General features: G+C 40.1%; 1 protein-coding gene across 3 annotated transcripts in view; it reads right to left on the minus strand.

Moving 5' to 3' along the window:
* Nucleotides 1-26,711, minus strand: part of LRRFIP2 (leucine rich repeat (in FLII) interacting protein 2) — a 110,118-nt gene that overhangs the window by 82,390 nt on the left and 1,017 nt on the right. The window contains exons 1-2 of one of the 3 annotated variants that reach the window (XM_010835531.1): nt 26,598-26,705; nt 1,961-2,104 (exon numbers count right to left, since the gene is read on the minus strand). In XM_010835531.1, coding sequence (XP_010833833.1) covers nt 1,961-2,050 — 90 coding nt within the window. In that variant the 5' untranslated portion in view covers nt 2,051-2,104; nt 26,598-26,705. Of the gene's footprint in view, nt 1-1,960; nt 2,105-26,597 lie in introns of all 3 variants that reach the window. The other 2 variants (XM_010835532.1, XM_010835533.1) reach the window with 2 other exon arrangements.

The following is a 26,711-nucleotide window of genomic DNA, read 5'->3' on the forward strand; positions in this document are numbered from 1 at the left end:
GTATGGATGGGGAAACAGTGGAAACAGCGTCAGACTTTATTTTTCTGGGCTCCAAAATCACTGCAGATGGTGATTGCAGCCATGAAATTAAAAGACGCTTACTCCTTGGAAGGAAAGTTACGACCAACCTAGATAGCATATTCAAAAGCAGAGACATTACTTTGCCAACAAAGGTTCGTCTAGTCAAGGCTATGGTTTTTCCTGTGGTCATGTATGGATGTGAGAGTTGGACTGTGAAGAAGGCTGAGCGCCAAAGAATTGATGCTTTTGAACTGTGGTGTTGGAGAAGACTCTTGAGAGTCCCTTGGACTGCAAGGAGATCCAACCAGTCCATTCTGAAGGAGATCAGCCCTGGGATTTCTTTGGAAGGAATGATGCTAAAGCTGAAACTCCAGTACTTTGGCCATCTCATGTGAAGAGTTGACTCACTGGAAAAGACTCTGATGCTGGGAGGGATTGGGGGCAGGAGGAGAAGAGGATGACAGAGGATGAGATGGCTGGATGGCATCACTGACTCGATGGGCGTGGGTCTGAGTGAACTCCCGGAGTTGGTGATGGACAGGGAGGCCTGGCGAGCTGCGATTCATGGGGTTGCAAAGAGTTGGACACGACTGAGCGACTGATCTGATCTGATCTGAAGCACTCAAGGGTTAGATGCTTGAATGATACCTGATTTTGTAAATGAAGCATCATATCCAAAAAAAGAATTAAAATATCTAGTGACAGTACAAAAAGAGCCTAAAACATACCGGGATTTCCTCCCCTTATAGAAATCTGGGTATGTAAATCCCGCGGATTTTGGGATCAAATATTCTGAGTAGTTTCAATTTTCAACTAAACTGTGTGGCTTCCAAAATACTTCATTCAAGTAGATTCTTAAGATCACTGTGAAGTGTTAGCTAATGCTTCAATTTTAAATATCTTTTTCCTTTTTATCTAAAACTATCTCACCAATTTTTAAAAATAATTTTGTTAAGGTATTATCACAGTTTTGTTATCAGATTTTAGAGAACTTCCCTCTGCCTCAAATATCCTCCTACAAAATTTGACTTTTAATTCAAAAGCTAAGTAGCTTACAAAAGGAAAAACGTAACAATGAGCTAAATGCGAAAAAAGTCTGTGTGATATGTCAAAAGGAAACAGCACTAGTTTTACATGAGTTATTTACTAAGAATAACGAAGAGGAAGTGATGAGGGAACAATTCGCACCCAAAGAATACAATCTGAAAATGCTCTAAGTGCTTCTTCTACCAGGTTAGTATATGATCAGGTCTGCAACTGCAGACAGAGTCTGAAATCAAGTTGGCTCCTCACTGAGAAATCACAGCTGGGAGTTATCCAACATGTCCAATATGCAACAGGAAATGCTGCCAGAGATCTAATAGGTGACACTCCTTTCCTTTTTGTCCTTTTTTCTGAGTTGTCAACAAACCAAAACAAAAATGCTCCAGAAGCTCTATTACTAGCTAAAAGTTAAACACAAAAATTCCATTGCAGTTATTTAAAAAACTGCTAAGATGCTGAATCTGACCAGACACCAAATAAGGTCTGTTTCTGTCAACAATTATACTGTGCTTCCTGGAATATATTAACGGTAGAGTCCAAATGAGCATTTCTACAATAGAGCTATCTATCGTATCTTCAACGTTCTAATTACCTTAAGCTTCAATAATGAAGATTAATTATAAATTTCAAAACATTAGGACAAGTCCCTGGAGGTCAACTAAACCACAAAAATAAAATGAAAAATTAATTTTACATAACTTGAATAAATACCCAAGTAAAGAGATAGTAACTGCATTTTATTCTAGTACAATATTTTGGAGGCTGTATTTAACATCTAATTCACAGCAGACATTCTAAACTGGCTCAATGAATGACTCTCTGTATTTCTCCCCCCAGCACCTTTACAGCATTCTCTTTCGTACAACTCAGTGTGCGAGGGGTTTTCTAGACATACCTCTCTGGCAATGTTACTCAAAGCTTCATCTTCTGCAGAAAATCGGTCTTTCACAGGTGTCCTTTTCCTTCCAGAACCAGGAGTCCCCATCTTGTCTTCTGAACAGTCTTTAAACAATGAAATGTGACTTCACTGTTTTCAGCCCTGAAATAAAAAAGAAACAGAATAATTTAGGATGTTTCTCTTTATATAGTTTTAATACTCATTTATACTTTTAACAACGAGAAACTATATGTATCAATTACTGAAATTAGTCACCACTTTGTCTTCCACCATCAGTTTTTTCCCAAATATATTTTGGAATATTTAAATTTATACTAATTACTAAACCTTCTATGCTTTTCACCATATTATCCACAGCAATCTATGAGAACATATTATATTAGCTTCAGAAAACTGCAAACAGTAATAATTTTACTTAACAGTTTAAAATTACTAGAGCTATTTCTAAAATCTATTTCCATTCTAGAAAGAAAAAAACATTTCACAGAAGTCATTCAGCCTAAGACTTTGAGAGCACATATTCAACAAAGTTTAATACAGAGCCTTAAAGCTACAAAGGCAAGTTGGCTTTTAATGTAAATCAAGAAACAATTCCACTTAAACCACCGTTGTTGTATAGTGGCTAAGTTGTGACCAACTGCAACCCCACAGACTAGAGCCCGCCCGGTTCCTTTGTCAATGGGATTTTATAGGCAGAAATACTGGAGTGGGTTGCCATTTCCTTCTCCACGAGATACTCCTGACCCAGGGATCGAACCTGCGCCTCCTGCATTGGCAGGTGGATTCTTTACCACTGAGCCACCACGGAAGTTACCACATTAAAAAAAAATGTTTATTATTCTGCAATTAGCAATAAACATCAACATCTGTTGTTCAGTCTTTAAGTCGGGTCCAACTCTTTGCGATCCCACGGACTGCAGCATGCTAGGCTTCCCTGTCCTTCACTTTCTCCTGGAGTTTGCTCAAACTCATGTCCATTGAGTCAGTGATAACTATCTAACCATCTCATCCTCTGCTGCCTCCTTCTCCTTTTGCCTTCAATCTTTCCCAGCATCAGGGTCTTTTCTAATGAGTTGGCTCCTCGCATCAGGTGGCTAAAGTACTGGAGCTTCAGCATCAGTCCTTCCAATGAATATTTAAGGTTGATTTCCTTTAGGATTGACTGGCTTGATCTCCCTGCTGTCCAAGGGACTCTCAAGAGTCTTACCCAGCACCATAATTCAAAAGCATCAATTCTTCAGCACTCAGCCTTCTTTACAGTCCAACTCTCACATCTGTATATGACTACTGGAAAAATCGTATTTTTGACTATACAGACATTTTGTCAGCAAGATGATGTCTCTGCTTTTCAATACATTGCCTATGTTTGTCATAGCTTTCCTTTCAAGGAGCAAGCATCTTTTAATTCTGTGGCTGCAGCCACTGTCTGCAGTGATTCTGGAGCCCAAGAAAATAAAGTCTGTCACTGTTTCCAATTTTTCCCCTTCTATTTGCCATGAAGTGATGGGACCAGATGCCATGATCGTAGTTTTCTCAATGTTGAGTTTTAAGCCAGCTTTTTCACTTTTGCCCTTCATGGATCACGGTCTTGTTGTGGCAAAGGCGCTTGCGTAACTAAATGAAACTGTGAGCCATGCCGTGTAGGGCCACCCAAGACGGATGGATCATAGTCGAGCATTCTGACAAAACGTGGTCAACTGGAGGAGAGAATGGTAAACCGCTCCAGTGTTCTTGGCTTGAGAACAACCCCATGAACAGTACGACAACCAACAACGTCTAGGGCAACAAACCCTGAATGCCTGCCATTGCCAGGTAGGTACTATAGGAGGTATTAAAAATACAGTGATGAACAAAACAGTGATGAGATAGGCCAATGACTAAGAATATGTCTATGGGCCTATTATTATTGTTATTATAAAATAGATGCATTTTTACAAAGGAGAGAAGAAAAAAGTCATCTGCTAGGGTTAAATAACAAGGACGATAAAGACTATCTAACCTTTCTAGCACAGGGTATTTGAAATTAAAGACATTAGTGAGAGAATGTATCCCAAATTACATGACTCCTTCTCTCCTATACACATTCCTGAGCATGTAGCTTTTTAAATGAAATATCCATTCGTTTTTTCCTAGCTTTAACAAAATAAACTGGCGAGGGACTTCCCTGGTGGTTCAGTGGTTAAGAATCAGCCTTCTAGAATGCAGAAGACGCAAGTTTGAGCCCTGGAGGACTGGGATCCCACACGCCATGGAACAACTAAGCTCATGAGCCACACTACTGAAGCCCACAGGGCATGACTAGACCCTGTGCACAGCAACAGAAGATCCTGCGTGCTACAACTAAGACCCGACACAAGCAGACAAAATAAATAATAAATACATAAACCTGCAAAATTTCATTTGATGACAAGCCACAAAGAAAATCTCAAGTAAGTTTGTCCTAATAGAATACACTACTGAATATATTAAAAGTATAAGTGACTTTAATGTATTGGAATGAACTTACTTGATCCAAGCAAAATAAAACAGAACTCATCAATTCATTCTGCCCAAAAAAGTTCTCTCTGATGAAAATTCAGGCCATTCCTAGCTTAGCTGACTCCGTTTTTTTTACTCCTACACAGCTGCCTGTTATCTTTGTCAATCAGAATGAAGACTGATGATAGTTTTATGATTCTGCCATAGAAAATATACCTCTATACAAGAAAGTCCATGCAGTCCATGGAGTTGCAAAGAGTCTGACATGACTGAGCATCTGAACTGATACAAGAAAAGGTTCATTTAAAAGGAAACAGAAGAAAAAAAAAAATAAGAATGTATATTGGAAGGCAGCACATGATTAAATCCTAGCCACCAATCAAGACAATTTCTGGAAAGCACAGACGGTTTTTTTTTCCCCCAGAAATATGCCATCATTCTTAGCCTCAACACCATTTTAAAGATCATTCACTTGTTTAATAGTAATGCTGTATAAACACCAGTCACCCACTGAGAGAAAAGCAGCATGCAACAGAAGGTTCTTTTTCAGAGTGGAGTGACAATTTAGCTGATGCTCTGTGGGATCATCCAATATTTGCCCTTCAGCCAACTTTGCAAGGACTCACTGAAAGACATTTCATAGAAGTGGGATACAAAACATAGACATTTTCCAATTCCAGATACACAAAAATAATTAGAGAAGAAAAAAAGATTTGGCCGGAACTGTAGCAAAGTTTAACAGTAGTTTTGTTAGAAGAGTGTTTTTTCTTCTTGATTCTCTAAAACTTCAATAGCATTGGGGGGAAAGAGATGCATTTAAAAATAAAAGCTTTCATATCAGAGAATAAACTGGCCCCAAAGTGGATTGCACCCAAATCAGGCCCAATATGCTACCCAGCTGAGACACGCTGTCTGACACCACCACCAGTGGCATGCTTTTGAATAGAGGATTTCTTTCTCCTCTTTTCCCATAATCCATTTTCCTTCTTTCTCAACTAATACACTGCCTTAGACCTTAGAGCTGCCAGGATATTCCTTAGCACACAGATTTAAATAATTATCTTTGCTAGGGGGCTTCCCTAGTGGCTCAGTGGTAAAGAATCCACCTGCCAATGCAGGGGACATGGGTTCGAGCCCTGATCCAGGAAGATCCCCACATGCCATGGAGTATATAAGCCCACGCGTCCTAACTACTGAAGCCCGAGCGCCCTAGAGCCTGTGCTCTGCAACAAGAAAAGCCACTGCGATAAGAAGCCAGTGCACTGCAACGAAGACCCAGCACCACCAAAAATAAATAAACAAAAATTTTTTTTAAGAATTATCTTTTCTTAAAAATGCCTAAAAACCAAAACTGTTTCAACAAGCTCCAGGCTAAGCCACCCTGAGAGAAAGATGACAGCGAAAAGGACAGAGGCGCAGGATCACAGGGAGGAAGCAGAGACGACTTCCTGTCTCCCGTGTCCTCTGAGACCCACCTACAAGGGCACCCAGGGGTTCTCATGCATAACTGGCCAGATCCCGCCACCTTTTTCACCTGCACGTGAGGCAGATCAGTCATTACCTATTTGAAAAAACAATTGAGGGCTTTTGAAAAAATTACATTGTTTGTATTCTGTAAGGAGACATCCTTACTGACATTAGAAAAAAGTAAGGTTTTCAGTTCCTATGTAACCATCTTCTAATAACTCTAGAAGAGTCTACATCACCGACAGGGGGAAACCTTAAAAGAAATAAGATTTCTGGCATAGACAATAGAAAACTACTTTCAATGAAATGACAAAATTAAAGATAGACTCGAAGGTGACCTCAAATAAATTATTTCCAGTTTCGGATTCTAAAGTAAATTTCTATTCCAAGGAGGTTTTCTCAAGAACAGTTTTCTTTGGGAGCCATGTTAATTTCTTCCAGCTTTTCCTTAGTGCTATCAACCAAACCCAGAGCTAAACCTTTACACCCCCTGACAAGAACAAAACTGCCTGCATTTTTGTGAACTCCTTTATCCAATGTCAAGTTGATTTTCTCCAGATGGTTTTGTCATTAAGTATTTGTCTACCTAAAGGAAAGAAAGGGTGCTGTGAAATATAAATCTTCCAAAACAGATATATCAATAAGGCTTTCTCTTCTCCAATAAGCTTCTCATGCAATACATTTCTGAAAAATAGGCATTTTGCCACATTAAGTGGCATTTCAATCATGATACGGTTCACTTTTATGAGAACAGAATATCAGTGTGTCATATGCTAAATATAGCACACTTAGATAGTTCTGTCTGGATCCTGATGGGTGCAGTTCCCTTATATCGTAAGTATTATATTTCATCATAGAAAATTCAACATACTGGTGTTAAGTCTTTTGTGTCAGCATTGCCATTACAGGTAACCCAAGTCCATACAATAAAACATTTGGTAGTTACTTATAAGCAAATCCCAGATCCAGAATGGCAGCTGAACTGTAATTAGAGCGACTGGAGCTGCTGCCACTGCATAAGATTTAAATCGAGAGGCTCTGAGCTGGTTGCATGACCAGTTGCTGCTCTGCTCTTCCCGCTGCCTACACCTTCCTTTCTTCACCCAAAGAGCAGAAACAACAACTGTCCCCACTCTCTGACATGGCTAATGTGAGGCTCAAGTGAGTTAAGACAAATGCAAGCACTTGGCAGACAAAATGTTTCAAGTGTCTTGAACTAACCAGCTCTTTTACATATTTAGCTTATGAAGCTGACAAAAGGGCATTCCTAGCCTTTCTTTAAAATTTTTTATTTTTAACTAAACAAAAGTATCCTCAAAATTGCTTCTACCAGTATGCTTCTTGTGATATCGCTGGCCATGCTAAAAAAACATTTTAAGGTACTCTGTGGTATTCAAAGTCTTTTTTGGAAAATCTGAATGAATACACAAGTTCAGAGGTATAACTGTATAATGCGTGTTAGTCACCTTATTGTAACACAAATTGACTTAGAAAGACAAAGGTCTTTAAATGGTACACTTAAGATCTGTGCATATATCTCTATGTAAATTCCACCTCAAAAGAAAAGGACCTTCAAACAAATACTGAACTCTAGTCAATGATGCACATACTGAAACATTTCGAGTTGAAGTATACTGATACCTTCTACTTATTTTGAAATGCATCCAAAAATAAAAAGGAATAATGGATAGAGAGGAGAATGGAGAAAGAACTACATGGGTGACAACATACAATAAAATATTAATCGTAGAATCCAGGTGGTAGGTACAAGAGTGTTCACAGACCTCTGTCAACTTTTTTTTTTAAGCTGTGCCACGCAGCTTGCAAGATCTTAGTTCCCTGACCAGAAATCAAACCTGGGCCCTGCAGTGAAAGTGTGGAGTCCTAACTACTAGACCACCAGGGAGTTCCCTCAACTTTTTTGTATGTTTGAGATTTTTTATAATAAAGTGCTGGGAAAAAAGTAACTGGTTGACAAAGGTAGATGACTACATGAACAAAAGGCATGGCAACTGGGAATTGCAATTAAAAAATCTTGATTTGAAATAACAAGGAAGGCAGAGGTAATCGCAGTATAGAAGAATACCAGTAGTTACACACACATTAGGAAGATTATGGGGAAAGGAGAGAACATGAATTCCTGGACTAAAAGAGAAAAAAAAAGAGGAGGAGGGGGAAGGGCACAAAGAGCAGGGGGAGGAGAAGGGGAAAGAAGAAAAGAAAAAAGCAAGCAAGGAAGGGAGGGAGGGATTGCAGAGACATCAATTCTGAAATATCTAGATGAGACCATTACACAGAACCCACAAAAGCAACAAAAGGAACACCCAAAACTTGAGGCAGAGTAAAAAATGAAAAATACATATATGAGGCAAAACTGGAGGGCCTGGCAGGACAAAGATAGATAGATACTAAATACAAACTAAATCTCAGGAAAAGTATCAGAACCTATAATGGTTAATTTAAACTCATCTTTTATAAAATACAATGCCTATAAAAGGTCAAAGACTTGTATAGTCACATCTCCTACTTCCACATTCAGTCCTCCTAAGAATTACCAAAAATGTTTTTTAAAGTTCAATATTTTGAATACATAGTATTCTTATATACCCAATACAACCAATAATCTTTCCGTTTCCTCTTTTCATAAGAGTACATGCCAGGGGTGAACTTCCTTCCTTGCTAACAATGTTATTCAATAAATGAACTCTAATGGGCTGTACAGAGAAGGCAATGGCACCCCACTCCAGTACTCTTGCCTGGAAAATCCGATGGGCGGAGGAGCCTGGTGGGCTGCAGTTCATGGGGTCGCAAAGAGTCGGACATGACTGAGCGACTTCACTTTCACTTTTCACTTTCATGCATTGGAGAAGGAAATGGCAACTCACTCCAGTGTTCTTGCCTGGAGAATCCCAGGGACAGGGGAGCCTGGTGGGCTGCCGTCTATGGGGTTGCATAGAGTCGGACACGACTGAAGTGACTTAGCAGCAGCACCAATGGGCTGTATGTTAAACATGATTTATAATACTACATCATCAACTGTGCAGAACCTAAATCAGGAAGATGTACTCTTACCAACAACTGCATTCTCAGCTTGCCCTAAGAAGTAAATCATGTTCAAGTAGTACCATTTGAATGGACTCCTTTCCCCACATCTTTAATTATCTCAGAAATGTATGGTCGCATGTTCAGAGACTGAATGGGAAGGAGAGAGAAAATTATATACAATTGAAGATAGGTCCCACTTAAAAGTGTGAAATAAAGCAGAAAATAAGAAAACAGCAGAAGTACTAGGGTTAAAAACAGAAGCTCAGGTGACAAAAAAACCCAAACAAAAGTGATAAAACCCTAAACAAAAGAAAAATGTAGAAGTGTGAAATAAGGATATGATTTTCTAATGTAATATGAAGGAGATTCTAAAATTAGAAAATTTTAATAAAAGAAATCATATACCTTTAATTTTCCCCCTTTCAATGAAGATCTACTGAAAATCTGCAAGGCACTACGTACATACTAATCATTGCCTTGTAAGTGGAAGAAAGAGTACAATAGGAAAATTAAAATCATAAAGAGGTCAGAGAGAATGTAGCTATACCATTTTAATGTATTCTTTCTTTTTTTTAATCAAATAATTAATTTATTTATTGGCCACACTGCAGGGCATGTGGGAACTTAGTTCCCTGACCAGAGATCAAACCCATGCCCCGTGCAGCAGAAGTGAGAGTCTTAACCACTGGACATCAGGAAGTCCTGTCTACATATCCTTTCTCACTATTCAGAGAATGGTGTTCTCTGAGGCACAAAGGTTTTTATTTTGAGGAAGTCAATTCACCTATTTTTTTCTTGTGTTGTAAGACTTTGATGCTGCATAGCTAAGAAAGCACTGTCTACCCCAAGGTGACAAAGATTTACTCCATTTTCTTCTAAGAGTTTTATAGCTTTAGCTGTTACACAATCCATTCTGAGTTAGTTTTTTTTTTATATGGTGTGATGCAGGGATCCAACTTCATTCTTTTGCATGTGGATATCTACTCTTTCCAATACCATTTGTATGACAGTTCTTTCCCTCCTGAACTGTCTCAGTACCCTTGTTAAAAATAAACTGAATATAAAAGTAAAGGTTTATTTCTGGCCCCACAATTCCATTCCATTGATTAATATGTATATCCTTATGCCAGTATTATACTGTCTTGATTACTGTAGCTTTAAAGTAAGTTTTAAAATTAGGAAGTATGAGCCCTCCAACTTTGTTCCTCTTTGAGACTGTATTGCTGTTCATGACTGTTCTGGGTCCCTTATCTTGCCATACAAATTTTAAGATGAGCATGACTATATTTCTGCACCAAAAATTGAATTCTGCACTGTCCAAGATCAATTTGTACAGCAGTGTCATCTTAACAATATTAATATTCCAAAACATGAACATGGAATGTCTTGCCATTTATACAGATCTTGTTTCTTTCTCCAATATTTTGTGATTTTCAATGAACAAGTCTTGAACTATTTAAATTTCTTTTCCCATCACAGGGGTCATTTTAAAGATCAAGTAGATATATTGAGTACGTTTTTATAAACTGTAAAATGTTTCAGAAATATAAGGTGTAACTGATGCCAAAAAAAAAAAAAAAAAAATTTGAAATCACAATAGCAAAAGAGGTGACAAAGCAAAACTCAGAAGTAAATCCCGTGGCTAAAGTTAATCTCAGTTGAGCCACAAGTGGGTGGGTAGGTGGGTGGGGAGCTGTGTATTTTCAAACATAAATCTAACCCTAAATCTAATCCAACGTCAGACCTACATACTTTGTGGGAAGGCATTTTTCTCTATTTCCAATTAACTAGATATGTTCAGTTCAGTTGCTCAGTCGTGTCCGACTGTTTGTGACCCCATTTACTGCAGCACACCAGGCCTCCCTGTCCATCACCAAAGCCCGGAGTTTACTCAAACTCATGTCCATAGAGTTGGTGATGCCATCCAACCATCTCATCCTCTGTTGTCCCCTTCTCCTCACGCCTTCAATCTTGCCCAGCATCAGGGTCTTTTCCAATGAGTCAGTTCTTCGCAACAGGTGACCAAAGTATTGGAGTTTCAGCTTCAGCATCAGTACTTCCAATGAATATTCAGGACTGATTTCCTTTAGGATGGACTGGTTGGATCTCCTTGCTGTCCAAAGGACTCTCAAGAGTCTTCTCCAACACCACAGTTCAAAAGCATCAATTCTTCAGTACTCAGCTTTCTTTATAGTCCAACTCTCACATCCATACATGACCACTGGAAAAACCATAGCCTTGACTAGATGGACCTTTGTTGGCAAAGTAATGTCTCTGCTTTTGAATATGCTATCTAGGTTGGTCATAGCTTTTCTTCCAAGGAGCAAGCATCTTTTAATTTAACGGCTGCAGTCACCATCTGCCGTGATTCTGGACCAAAACAAACAAAGTCTCTCACTGTTTCCCCATCTATTTGCCATGAAGTGATGGGACCAGATGCCATGATCTTAGTTTTCTGAATGTTGAACTTTAAGCCAACTTCTTCACTCTCCTCTTTCACTTTCATCAAGAGGCTCTTTAGTTCTTCTTCACTTTCTGCCATAAGGGTAGTGTCATGTGTATATCTGAGGTTATTGGTATTTCTGCCAGCAATCTTGATTCCAGCTTGTGCTTCATCCAGCCTGGCATTTCACATGATGTACTCTGCATATAAGTTAAATAAGCAGGGTGACAATATACAGCCTTGATGTACTCCTTTCCAGATTTGGAACCAGTCTGTTGTTTCATGTGCAGTTCTAACTTTTGCTTCTTGGCCTGCATACAGATTTCTCAAGAGGCAGGTCATGTGGTCTGGTATTCCCATCTCTTTTCAGAATTTTCCACAGTTTATTGTGATCCACACAGTCAAAGGCTTTGGCAGGGGAGGGAGGTGGGAGGGGGGTTCAGGATGGGGAACATGTGTACGCCCGGGGCGGATTCATGTTGATGTATGCCAAAATGAATACAATATTGTAAAGTAATTAGCCTCCAAGTAAAATAAATAAATTTATATATATAAAAAAAGCAAAAACAAAGGCTTTGGCATAGTCACTAGAACAGAAGTAGATGTTTTTCTGGAACTCTTGCTTTTTTGATGATCCAGCGGATGTCGGCAATTTGATCTCTGGTTCCTCTGGCTTTTCTAAATCTACCTTGAACATCTTGAATTTCACAGTTCATGTATTGTTGAAGCCTCGCTTGGAGAATTTTGAGCCTTTGCTAGTGTGTGAGATGAGTGCAATTGTGCGGTAGTTTGAACATTCTTTGGCATTGCCTTTCTTTGAGAGTGGAATGAAAACTGACCTTTTCCAGTCCCATGGCCACTGCTGAGTTTTCCAAATTTGCTGGCATATTTAGTGGAGCACTTTCAACAGCATCATCTTTTAGGATTTGAAATAGCTCAACTGGAATTCCATCACCTCCACTAGCCTAGTTCGTAGTGATGCTTCCAAAGGCCCATTTGACTTTGCATTCCAGGATGTCTGGCTCTAGGTGAGTAATCACACCATTGCGGTTATCTGGATCATGAAGATCTTTTTTTGTATAGTTCTGTGTATTCTTGCCACCTCTTCTTAATATCTTCTGCTTCTGTTAGGTCCATACCATTTCTGTCCTTTATTGTGCCCATCTTTGCATGAAATGTTCCCTTGGTAGCTCTAATTTTCTTGAAGAAGATCTCTAGTCTTTCCCATTTTATTTTCCTCTATGTCTTTGCACTCATCACTGAGGAAGGCTTTCTTATCTCTCCTTGCTGTTCTTTGCAATTCTGCATTCAAATGCGTATACCTTTCCTTTTCCCCTCTGCCTTTCACCTCTCTTCTTTTCTCAGCTATTTGTGAGGCCTCCCCAGACAGCCACTTTGCCCTTTTGCGTTGCTTTTTCTTGGGGATGGTCTTGATCACTGCCTCCTGTACAACGTCACGGACCTGTCCACAGTTCTTCAGGTACTCTGTCTATCAGATCTAATCCTAGATATGAAGCAACAGTAAAAAGAACTACCTGTCCTCCTACTAAACTTACAAGGGTGTGTTTTCTTTTTGAAATATGTGTAATTATAACTGAAATACTTTCATGAAAAAAAGTAAAAATCAAAATATGATAGAAGAATAGGATATCTGCCACTGATAATAAAATAGAAGGGATCAGAATTAAGTCCCAAAGAGGGGGGTAATTAGCTTTAGACTTTAGTTTCTCCTTCTGACTGGGAGTGAATTCTACGGACAATACTCACATTAACTCTATTCTATTAGTAAAAAAAAGAAAACTTAGAACATAATACAACAAAAGAAAAAATTACATGAATAAAGACAATCATTTTAATTTCTTTTTAATCTATAGCAAAACAAAACACTAAGCTGAAAATGACCCAAACTGACAATAGCTTTAAGTCAAGGCCAGTCAACATGATTCAATAAATTATGGCATTAGAAAACTCATGGGAAGCAAATAAAGACAGGGACAAGTTTGATATCATGCCTACAAGGTATAAAAAGGTGACAAAATGGCATGTAAAGTGTGATTGAAATTATGTAAAATTTTGTACATATGAATAATAAATGGCAAAGGAAACTGTATAAAAAATTATTTTTTCTTAAGCTTTATATATTGTAGATAATCACCTTACCAAAAACTGATTTAAGCTACTAAAGCTATAATTCTGGGGCTACCTCATAGTATGAAAACATGCAAAGAATAATCAGCTTTGACACTGTATTAAGTTGATGAAGGGGGAAGATTCATTTGACCTGAGTACTACAAAGTAGGACTATAAAAATTTATGTTGGTTATATCTGGTAAAATCATAATTTTCTAACAGATTTCACACCAACCAAGACTCTTATGGACACAACGAAATTCTAAGTAAACGAAAAACACATTATTAATTTTAAAAAGAATGAACACCATTAGATTAACCTTAAAAATGTAATAAAATGACAACTCTGACTGGAATCAATAAGTCAAAATTAGAACAAAGAAGTAACCATTAATGTTACCAAGTCTTGGGTAAGACATCAATGTTCAACTCTACATGTTTTTATGATTAGAGCAAAATTCTTTGAAATTCTGGGTTTCTCTTTAGATCCCTATGACTCTTCCACCATGCATTCACCCACTGGGGGAAAAACAGTGGTGGCACAGGTACTTTAATAGCAGAAAGGAAGATGCCAACATTTCCCTTCTCTTGGGCCATGCTGGTCAGGTTTGTGTAGCTTAAACTTGTCTCAGAAAGACAAAATAATTCCCTGAAATGGCAGGCAAGGTACTGATTAGGCTCATAAAAGGAAGAAGCCAACAGGTAAAATATGATATAAGTACAGTGTTCGTGAGGGAAGGATTAGAGAAGAGAGCACAGCTGCGAGAGTCGGGGATCCATGTGCCACTCCAATCCAAAGACACAGGCAACGAGGGCCACTCCAGACACAGTACTTCTGCTCATAAAAGACTCAATACCAACACTTGGTGGGCTCCTTTTTATAAAAACGAACAGACCTTCCCATACCTGCTCATCCACTACCCCCAACCCCCCAACACATACTGACATTCGCACACACAAAGAAAAAGAAATCATTAATAACTTCTCTGGGACTTCCCTGGCGGTCCAGTGGCTAAGACTCCACTCTCCGACGCAGGGGGCCTGGGTCTGATCCCTGGTCAGGCAACTAGGTCCCGAATGCCACAACCAAGATCCCACAGGCTGCAACTAAGATCCACTGCAGCCAAATTAATTTTTAAAAGTAATAACTTTCCTGAAGTTAAGGCCATGGGTCACCAGATTCAAAAGGCCTACAGAATGTACAAGTCCTGAATCTACACCAAGGTATTTCATAGGGAATTCTTATAGTTAATTTCAAACATGGGAACAAGAATGATTTTACAAGCTTTCCAGGGATGAAAAGATCAGGTCACAGATAAAGGATTAACAGTTAGAATGGTTTCAGTCTTCCGGAAAGAAAAATAATTCTGGCAACAAGAAGAGAAGAGTGATGCCTTCACATTCCTGAAATAAGATTACAGACCCTCTGTGTGGCTTAAGCCCAGCCACACCGTTCTGTTCTTATGCATGCACGCTCAGCTGTGTGTGTGGGTTAGTCACTCAGTCATGCCCGACTTTTTGTGACCCATGGACCGTAGCCTGCCAGGCTCCTCTGTCCATGGGATTTTTCCAGGCGAGAATACTGGAGTGGGTTGCCATTTTCTCTCCCAGGGTCTATTCTCAAACTTGATTACAAAAGACTTCAGGCTACCATGTTTTCAAAAAATTTATCTTTTACACCCTATGTTAATAAGTTACTAAAGGTACCTCTCTAATGAAAGAGAAAATCAAAAAGAAGGAAACATAGCATACAGGAAATAAATCCAAGACCGAAGAGGTGAACGGGATCAAGCCATCCCAGGGTGACGGGCATCCCAGGAAGAAAGCTACAGACTGAAGTAGTCACTGGTTCCAGAGACATAACAGAGGGTGGCATCGCCCAAATCTCCACAGCCTTTGAGACTTCTTTTTAATATGAGCTGAGCTGGCCCTGGTTTTTAATCTGAATTTAGTCTCTCTTGACCCCATGTTGATGAAGTTCCCACGGTTCCACCCCCAGCTGCCTAGATGGGAGGGAGGCCATATTTCACACCATGGATATATTTCACTTTTACCTACTGCTAACAGAGCAGGAAGAGCCTGAAAGAACAGTGTACTTCCCCAACCATATTTCTTCTTGGTACTTAATACCTTGTAAAGACTTCAGCTCCACCAGGTGCCCCGACTGTGATGAGTCTTAGGGTTTCTCAGGACTTATTAGCAAACTTTCCCAAGGACTTAGCAGAAAGGACTCAAGAAAGACTCTGTCCAGCTTATCTGCTCCTGTCAGCCTTCATTTAATAGTGGCAACATGGGCCTTTCTGTTCTTAAGTAGGTTTAGATTTGCCATTCAGTTTTTCAAAACTGTCAAAACAGAGCCTGCCTAGGGATAAGTACTATGGTAGAAATTGGCCTACTGTTCATCGAGTCATTTCCCTTTCTGGCCCAGTTATACTACATTTCTGGGGCTTCCCAGGTTGCACAGTGGTAAAGAATCCATTTGCATGCAGGAGATGCAGGAGACTCGGCTTCGAACCCTGAGTCAGGAAGATCTCTAGGGGAGGAAATGGCAACCCATTCCAGTACTCTTGCCTGGAGAATCCCATGGACAGAGGAGCCTGATGGGCTACAGTCCACGGGGTCTCTAAGAGTCGGACATGACCGGGCAACTGAGCACACATGCACGCTACATTTCACGACCTTCCTTGCATTAGGAGCAGCTAGTTGACTCAATTCTGGCTCATGGAACATGGACAAAAATGATGTATGTCCAGGCCCATCAAACTTGCCATGGAACCCACCACACTCCCTCTCTTTGCCCTTGAATCTGTCAGCCAGAGGCAGAGAGTTCAGTCAAGTGTAAAAGTCTTTGAGTCCCATGGAAAAGCAGAGTCATGAGATGAAAGTGGTCTGAGTCCTCAGGTGACTGTGTGGAACCAGCTACCCCTTCGCCAGCGGGAGTGAGAAAGAAGCTTTAAAGTGTTAAACTACTGAGACTTCGGTGTTGTTTGTTACAGTAGGTTAGCCTAACCTGACAGACACGAAAAGGTGATCAAACCATTCAGTTTCTCAAAATTAAGTCACAAATTGACTAGGAATACATATTTGGAGGAAGGGATGTGATTACAGAGCAAGGCAGGGAATGGTTCCAAAAGAGTTACTGCCATGTAAAATGGGATTATGATTACTGGGAGGGGAAAGAGCTGCCATTTAAGAATATTTGCAGGAAACTTTGAGGATACTGAATGTTCAACTTCTTGGCCTAGGTAGTGAGACCAGAGGTGCTTATTTTATTATTCTTCCTGAAACTGTATTTTTGTTTTCTATTTCTCTATAGGTATTTCACAAATAAACCACAAATTACTAAATCAGAAAAAGCAGACATGTGAAAAATCTATTGGAGCATTTGGGGAAAATAAGGTGACTAGAAAACCCCCTCCCCCTCCAAAAAAAAGGTCCTTAAATCTCGGGGGGTGGGGGGGTGGGGGCAGGGAGGGGTGGGAAAGAAAGTTAAGCAAGAAAGGAAACAATCATGATATTAATTCTTGGCTTAAGTCGTAAATAGTATTTAGTTATAAGGAAGACACAACTATGGATTTAAAATTGCAAAACTAGAATGTTGCAGGGAAAAATAGAACAAATAATGAAAAAAATACTACAAAACGATTAAAAAACAGCAGTTTCCCACCATTTGAAGATACTCTGAAGTGCATATATGTTTTTTACACAAACATAGGTTTATACAATATGTGCTATTTTGTAACCAGCTATGGCTGATGCTATGGTGGCTTCCCACTCTCCTTTACATCTTTGTGTGAACACCTCCCTTGGAAATTGGGCAGAACTCATGACTTGCTTCTACCAACAGACTATGACAAAGGTTACAAGATGTCATTCCCATGATTATATCACACTACATGGGGCTGTCTAACCTGAAGAATCGCCCTGGGCTTTCCTTGATGCTTTGATGAAGTGGTCAGAACATCCAAGGGTCAAGAACTTCAGGTTGGCCCTAAAAGCTGAGAGCAGCCTTTAGGAGCTTGAAGACAGCCTACCGATGACCAAGCAACTTCTATTAAGCAAGAAGCCTCAGTCATAATTTCACAAGAAAATTAATTCTGCCAAAAACCTAAGTGAGCTTAGAAGCAATTTTTTCCCCCAGTTTAGTCTTCAGGGGAGACTACAGCCCAGCCATGAAACTGTACTGCATGAGCTGACTGCAGCTTCATGAGACCCTAAGAAGAAGACAGTTTAACTTTGCTCAGACTCCTGCCCCCAAAGAAACTGTAGGATAATAAATATAGGATAACAAATGTGTGTTAAGTTGCTAAATTTGTGCACAGAAAGCAAATGCAACTGCTTTTAAAACTGGATGAATGAATTCAGCAAAGTTGTAGGGATATAAAATCAACACAAAAGATCAGCTGCATTTCTATACACTAATAACTGAATGAACAACTAAAAAGGAAAGAAAAAAAATACCATTTACGACAAGAAAAAAAGAACAAAATACTAGGAATAAGCTTAACCAAGAAGGCAAAAGATCTGTTCACTGAAAACTACAAAATATTGCTAAAAGAAATGAAAGGACACATGAATAAACAGAAAGCTACCTCCTGTTTACGGACTGGAAAACTTCATATTGTTAAAACGTCAAAACACCCAGAGAAACCTACAGCTTCAATGTACTCTCTACAAATCCCAATTACAGATTCTGCAAAAATGGAAAAACCCATCCTAACATTAACACTCCTATGGAATCTCATGGGACCCCAAATAGCCAAAACAATCTTGAAAAAGAAGAAAAAGGAGGCATCACACTTTCTGATTTCAAAACTTACGAGAAAGCTACAGTAGCCAAAACGTGTTACGGGTGTATAGAGAGACACAGAGGCCAATAGAATTTAACAGCACAAAAATGAACCTGGCATACATAGTCAAATGATTTTCAACAGGGGTGTCAAGGTCAGTTAATGGGGAATAGACAGTCTTCCCAACGACAGGTGCTGGTAAAACTGGAAATCCATATGCAGAAGAATAAAGTTGGACTCTTACTGTATGTTGTATACAAAAATTACCCGTTAGTAGGTCAAAGAAATAAATATAAGAGCTGAAACTGTCTGTAAACAAAAAGGCTTCTGATGTTTGATATAGCAGATTTTTTGAAGAGGACACCAAAATCGCAGGCAACAATAGGAAAAGTTAGAGGAAGTGGACTTCAAAACTAAAAACTTTTGTGTATTAAAGTACACTATCAACAGAGTAAAAAAAATCGACCCATGGAATGGGAGAAAATATTTGCAAATCATATATCTGATAAGAGATTAGCATGTGGAATATATAGAGAACCCCTGAAACTCAACAACAACCCATTCAAAGATGGACAAAGGACTTGAACAGCTGCTTCTCCAAAGATACACAAATGATCAAAAAACACCTGAAAAGATGCTCAACATCATTAATCATTACGGAAATGCAAGTCAAAACCACAATGAGACAGTACCACTTACCCACTAGAATGGCTACTATTTTTAGAAAGAAACAGAGAGGGAGAATCTTCGACACAAGAGTGTCAAAGATGCAGAGATGCCAGAACTTCTGTACACTATAAAATGGTGCAGTTGCTACAGAAAATGGTATGGCATCACAAAATTATTGTATGATCCAGCAATTCCACTTATGGGTACACATCCCAAAGAAAAGCAAGCAGGGCTCCAAATAGATATATACCTGTGTTCAAAAGCAGCATTATTCACAGGAGCCAAAAGGCGGAAGCAACCCAAAGGTCCATCAACAGACGAATAAACAAAGTATTTATATATCCATATATGATAAAATATTATTCAGCTTTGAAATCAAGTGAAATTCTCATACATGCTACACAACATGGATGAACCTTGAAGACATTATGCTAAAGGAAATAAACTAGCTATTTTATAAGACAAATACTCCATGAGTCTACTTACGTGAGGTGTCTAGAGCAGTCAAATTCATAGGGACAGAAGGTAGAATGTGGTTACCAGGGGCTGGGGAGCAACGAGGATTATTGCTGAATGGGTAAAGAGTTTCCCTCTGGGAAGAGGAAAAAGTTCTGGAGATGGATGGTGGTAACGGCTGCACAACAACGTGGATGTCCTTAATTGTACACTTAAAAATGCTGGAAATGGTCAATTTTATGTTACATATATTTTACCACAATTAAAAAACACTTTGGATAGAGAGCAAAGGATGAGTGTAGTAAGACAGCAGCATAGAATCTTATTTCCTTGACTATCCATTTGGACGTGGGGAAAAACATCTCATCTAAATCGGATTTCTTGGGACGTCCCTGGTGGTCCATTGGTCAAAAGTCCACCTGCCAATGCAGGGGACACAGGCTTGATCTCTGGTTCAGAAATACCCTATGCTGGGGGCGCAATTCGGCCTATGGGCTACAACCACTGAGGCCTGTGCTCTAGAGCCCACGCTTGGCGGCGAGAAGCCCACACCACAGCTGGGGAGGCCGGGGTGCAGCAACGAAGACCAGTGCGGCCAGAGACAAGTCAATAATTTGTTTTTAAATGGATTTTTTTCCTATTTTTAGTCCTATAATCTTTGGATCATTTAGCAACAACATATATGCTTACTAATTATGTTGTGATTATACAAGAAATAACACAATAAATACAATTTTGTTACTGTAAGTGATTAAACCATTTAACAGAAAAATAAACACTTCAACATCCTAACTCCCTGCACACAGCATAGTTTAACTGCTCCTAGCTGTTAAAATGTTTCTATTGAGAAAAGTGGTAGATATAGAAAGAATAACAAAGTGATCAGAACAAACAACTTAAAAGTTAAATTTGTTTCCTAAAGCTGTAATTTTATATCCAAACCAGTTAAAAATTTCCTGTTTCCAGAGAAGGAAAACTAAGATATAGAAGGTTCAAACTGAAAACAATGGGAAAAGATGACTGTGATTTTTAAAGGAGGTTTTTAATAATCTATTTCTGAGAAAATAAAAACACCCTGATAAGCCCTTGAACTTCAAGATTTTCCCAACCTCTTTTCCACTCTCCCTCTGCTCTGCTCTCATCTCACTTTTTTTTTTGGAGGAGAAGGGGAAGGCAGGGACAGGGGAAGGCAGGGACAGGGAAGCAATATAACAAGATAATAGGAACATGACAGATAACAGGAATAGAGAGAAAAACAGTGATTATTTTTTCTATTCACACTGAATACTAAATACATCATCATCATCAAATGCTAGCAATCCAAATTTCTGAGGGAAAGGAAAAACTCAATTTTCTGGAGTGCCAGCCTACTCTAAAGCAAAAGAAAGGAAAACGGCTGCAGGTTTTGCATCTCTAAATGCAGGCTGTGTGCCAAATTCTTCCAACCACCTCCACTCTAACCAAGGATTTGGATAAATATGGTGACATGAGCCTTGATCAAACAAGTGGCACGCTAAGCTCTTTAACAGCTTTCTGGCCTAAGAAGCTCTGAGATCAGTTAAAGAACGTCAAACCCAAGCACTTTACTCACTAAGTACAGAAACACCAAGGTTTCATGAGAAAGCATCTGGTACAGAAAGGCAGCTATGCTGGGACACAGCATCTGGTAATAAACCAAAAATTTAGAGCGAGAACTTTCTGATATTATACATGGGGCTGCACAGTTCTATGGGAAGAAGAGAATGAGAATTCAGGAAGAAGCTTATTCCTCTGTATAAACTCAATAATCCTTTTTAAGGTCTCTGAACTGGACTACTATTTCAGCTCGGGACATGGCCTCCCTACTGGGGTAAGAGTAACGTCTTTTCCCCTGGTGTAGAGCATTAGACTGATTCTTGCCAAACACTCAGAACCAGACATGACATCAATACTGCGCTCTTCCTTGCGCATTCTTCCACAATGCTGCCCTCGTTAGCTTTCCTTAATCAAGCTCACCCCACACAGAGGGAAAACAAAAGGAACCTGGATCTTAGACATGCACGCTAAGCACATTTTCACCCCCAAACTGAGCCTTAATCTTCCGAAGGCAAAGGTCCTTTATAAGCTCCCTCTTCTGTTGCCATCTTCCTAAACCGCAAGCCTTCCTGACTTGCAGTGGGGCCAGGACACATTGTGGTTATGTGGTAGGTTCTGTCAGGAGAGTTTTGACAAGGCCTCAAAATAGACCCTGGGCACCAGCCAAGGAAACTGCCACTCACAAGTTCCAACTTTGTCCTCATACATTAGCTCCCCAGCACTTCCTACCCGCCCCCGCCCCTGCCCAGGCTCTCCTTTTAAAAGAGTAAAGATTCTTGAACTCTTGCTAGTCTTGAGTACGCTGTATAACATTGAAATTAAAAATGAAAATCTTCCTTATTCTGCTCAGGAACACTTTGCAGAATAAAGACTAAATCTGTACCTACCTTCTGCCTTGAGAAATTAATCCATCAATAGCATTCTGGTTTGTAAAATGATTTTTGGGTCTCAAATCCCACAGAGGTTTATTTTATTATAAATAGATTAGGATGTGGAAGGTAAAGGAAGCGAAAAAATAGGCCATTTATTTCCCATGTGACTAATATATGGCAGCAGACTTCTGCAGGGCAAGAAGTGAAACTGTGTATGTTTTTAATTGATATTGGTCATAAAATCCTAAAACAATCAAGCTACTTCAAAAGGCACTCATTTAACTAGTATCACCTAATATAAATGAAGTAGTCTGTCTATAATCGCATGGTCTTCAAAGTACAGTGCTTCTACCTTTCCCAGTATAAATAAAATCACCCAGCTGTCACTCTAAGGGGTTTAAAATTACCTTATAAAATACACTTGCAGTATATTTTTAAATTGCAAGGAGTAGAAAGGATACAAAATAATTAACAGCTCTTTTCTCCTACAAGGTTAAGAAGAAAGGTAATTTCTATTATAAAATGAATCCCAATATAAGCTTGAAATAAATTTTTAAAATTTCACAATTTAAGTCCCAACCTGCACTCACACTTCCAGAAATAAATTCCACATACACACTTACACACTACAGCGAAGGCTTATACATGAGTTGTTCATTACAGCATTGTTGTTGTAGTTTAGTCACTAAGTCGTGTCCGACTCTTTTACGACCCCATGGACTCTAGCCCATCAGGCTCCTCTGCCCATGGGATTTCCCAGGCGAGAATACTGGAGTGAGTTGCCATTTCCTCCTCCAGCGGATCTTCCTGACCCAGGGATAGAAGCCTGCATCTCCCGCATTAACAGGCAGATTCTTTACCGCTGAGCCACCAGGAAAGCCAAATGTCTAGAACAGGGAATGTTAAACTGTGGGAAATGAGCAAGTTTTGTTTCATCTACATTAGACAGGTCAGCTAGTCTTTTTTGAAAAATAGATGGACATATGTGCTAATATAGAATGATCTCTAAGACACATCAAAGGTCAGAAAGAAAGAGACAGGGCATTTTTTTTCTTAACACAGGAGATTATATATGGAAGAGAAATTTTGGAGAGACACACAGGAAACCATTAACCGGAAACCACTGCTTGGATTATGGAGTTGGGTGGCAGAGGGAGTCAAGCCTAGAAGTTTATCGTGGAAAGGAAACTTCCTTTTCACCATGGGACATTTTCTTTTAAAATGTTTTATCAATTTTAAAAAGTTCTACAACCACTGAAACAGAAGGGAGCACTCTCCTTCTGTGGATGCCATTTTCCACCTCTTCTTAATCACCTGTACTCTTCTTATCTACTGCTCTTCCCATCTCTGCTGCTGCTGCTGCTAAGGCACTTCAGTCGTGTCTGACTCTGTGCAACCCCATAGACAGCAGCCCACCAGGCTCCCCTGTCCCTGGGATTCTCCAGGCAAGAACACTGGAGTGGGTTGCCATGTCCTTCTCCAATGCATGAGAGTGAAAAGTGAAAGGGAAGTCGATCAGTCGTGTCTGACTCTTCGCAACCCCATGGACTGCAGCCCACCAGGCTCCTCCGTCCATGGGATTTTCCAGGCAAGAGTACTGGAGTGGGCTGCCATTGCCGTCTCCTTCCCATCTCTAGACCAAAACAAAAGCACACATATGGAGCAAATCTCAGAGCTTCCACGAGAAACAGAATCCCTTCTCCATCCCCCAATCAAAACAAAGATATAACAGAACAAATGAAAAAGCATTAGCATACAGTAAACCCAGTTTTTAGCCCAGTGTTGGATTCCTTTTAAGTCTGCCTTAATTTATTGAAGGCCAAAGTTTTAAAGTGAAAGCACAATGTGCAGCACAGATCATTTCTAGTGGTGTCCTATCTATTATCTTAAAAGGACAAAGTGGAGCAAAGGGCAACGTTATTTTGCTCACAGGGTATTTTGCTCAACCCTTCTTTCTGAAGTTTTAAAAGTTGAGTTTTGAATGATGGTCATAAACTCTTTACTGTATCTAACTGAATAAGGTGGTATGTATTTCCGGTTAAAAGACCATCTCTCCATTCCAATTCTCCAGAGAGAAAGCAAAGGCAAAGGCCTATGCCACGGCCTATTTGTAGGTACGATGGAAAGTGAGCCTATGGTGAGGACAGAATGTGTTTCCTCTAAAATGATCCTCATCAACATTCCCAACATGGTGCAGGGAGATTCCCCACCCCCCCAGCCCCGCGCCCCATGTATCTTCGATTCTGCTCCTCTTCACAATAGAAGCAGGGTAAACAATTCACAAAGAGCTTTGCAAAAAACTGTTCCCTCTCATTTCTAGTAAAGATCTGTTTTTGTTTTGAGAGAAAAAGAATCTATTTTGCCAAACATATTCTCTGAATCAGTTTTTCCCTTCATTGTGGAGATGCTTAAATCCTGACCTAAGAAGGATTCTCTTACCCATCAGGACTGTCAGTTCGGGTGATTTCCACAAGGGATTTTCCAAAAGGGAATCTGTTCAATTGGAAACTGAAACTCACTATTAGTTGGACAAAAACCAAAACCAATATTAGGGAACACTCTGAATATAAGAATGGATATCCAAGGAAATAAAATGCCAAAATTTAGTTCAAGAATTAATAGAATTTACTAAGCAAGATCAACAGGGCAAATTTACCATTACTTAATAACTGATAATTAACTATAAAGTTCTTTATAAATCAATATAAGTTGATTTCCAAAAAAGAAGAAATCAAGGCTAAGAGTATCAAGAACTCTGTGATTCAAAGTCATTTTGCTTAGCAACACTTTAAAAGCCAAAAATGATCAAGTTACATTCCAGTAATAAAAAGTTACTTCTAATTTAAAATGAATTCATTCCCATAGTGAATCACTACTTTAATATACACTTTCTTCTATGACAGAACTGAAACAGGAGCTCTGTATAGTCTTCCCAGGGGTCTCGGTGGTAAAGAATCCGCCCACCAGTGCAGCAGAGGCAGGTGAGAGCCCTGGGTCAGAAGACGCCCTGGGGGGAGGAAACGGCAACCCACTCCAGTACTCTTGTCTAGAGAATTCCACGGATTGGACTCTGGAGTCTGGTGGACTAAAGTCCGCTGGGTCACAAAGAGCTGGACACAACTGAGCATGTATAAAGTCTCATTCCACCTTTTTAAGGGCAGATTTTCCCAAATGGGTAAGGTCTTTCCCTCAAAAGACTGCTTGTTCTCTGTACTGCAGATTCTTTGAATGAACTTTTTCCTACCTTAATGATGGTAGCTGTCCTTTTCACTGACATTTATTTTGTTTCTAGACATTTATCTTTCTGGAGTGGGTAAAATCACAACAATCCACTTAGGAACAAACTATTCTAAATGCTAAAGCTTCTGCAAAAGTCCACTATTTGTTTCTCTACCATACTTCATGACAATAATTATGCAGCAACAAACCTAACAAAAGCCTCAATGCAACACTTCCTAGGAGTGAAGGTATCTAATTAAACAGGCGGTAACAAACCTCAAACTTTCCTCTATTCCAAGTTTAAGAACCTTATCAATGATTCATTCACACTGCAAGTGACCTAACTTCCTCAATGAATCACACTTTCTGAAATTCTTATTCTAAATGAGTATAATAGTCATCATCTCTACATGTGTTGAACACAGCATGAAGTTGGTCAAACTAATTCTGTAAGACCTTCAAACCACAGCGAACCTCAAGTCCCTGCCAAGTAACTTATCTGCAACACTTTGCCTTTTCCAACAATTGCACCTCTCCAAACTGATGCATCCCCAAAATAAACATTTAATCTTGAAACACTTATTTTAAACACTAAGAACTGATTCATCCACACCCTGCCCTCCATCTCTCTGGTTCCACATTGTGATGCCGTGAAAAAGTAATGGACACTTATCCTCATACTCATTCTTTAATCAATGAACCTATACTACACTTTTTCTTTTTAGGGCAGAAGTGCTGAGTCATTAAATGGAAACTCAAAGAAAAAGAGTTACAAGCAGTTGAAGTTTAGGATCCCATTATTTCCCTGGCCAGGTCTCCACAGCCTGATGTTTGTATATCCCACGGTGGAAAAAGCAAAGCAAACACTTGAACTTTTTTCCCCCCTTCCCGTCGAAGAAAGAACAAGAGATGGATTTCCTTAGGTCCTCTGGCTTCCAGCAACATACCCACGGGCACGAAAAGCAGGCCCGGCCGGAGCTATATAATTTAACAATCTGGGTGTGAATAACACCTGGCCGTAGTCAAGCATTAACCCTGACACTCCTAACAAGCGCTTGTTCTGGTCCTGCTTCATTCAGTTCGGGTCAAGAAGGAAGGGGAAAAAAAAAAAAAAATCCCATACAAGCTCTACGCCCTCCACCGGCCTGACACCTTTCCCCGGGTGGCCGGCCGGGGACAGACCGAGGGAGTGGTGCGTCTGGGAGAGGGAGAAGGAGCCCTAGCACCCAAAGAGCAGAGACAGCGGCCCGAGTTCATTTCTCCCACAATGGGAGAATCGCTGTCCCCGCCCGCCGATCGAGGCTGCGCGTTCGAGACCCGGCGTGATGCCCGAGGACGCCGCAGGCAGGGGGCGACCTCGACCCCGGGGCCCCCGGAGGGGGCCTGGCCCCCAGCAAGGGTCGGCGGCAGCGCGGACTTCGCCGAGTTGCAGAGGCCGGGAAGCGGGGGCCCCGCTCCCCGCCAAGGCTGGCGGGAGGAGCGGCCCTTACCTGCGTCCGGGCGCGGGCTGTGGCTGAGGGCGCCGCCGGGAAGGGCCGGAGCGCGGCTCGCCGACCGGGAGCCTGCCGGAGTGAAGGGCGAGGGGCGCGGAAAGTAGACTCGAT

This window comes from Bison bison, unplaced genomic scaffold (assembly GCF_000754665.1).
Source record: "Bison bison bison isolate TAMUID 2011002044 unplaced genomic scaffold, Bison_UMD1.0 scf7180017864043, whole genome shotgun sequence".
Taxonomy (NCBI): Eukaryota; Metazoa; Chordata; class Mammalia; order Artiodactyla; family Bovidae; genus Bison; species Bison bison.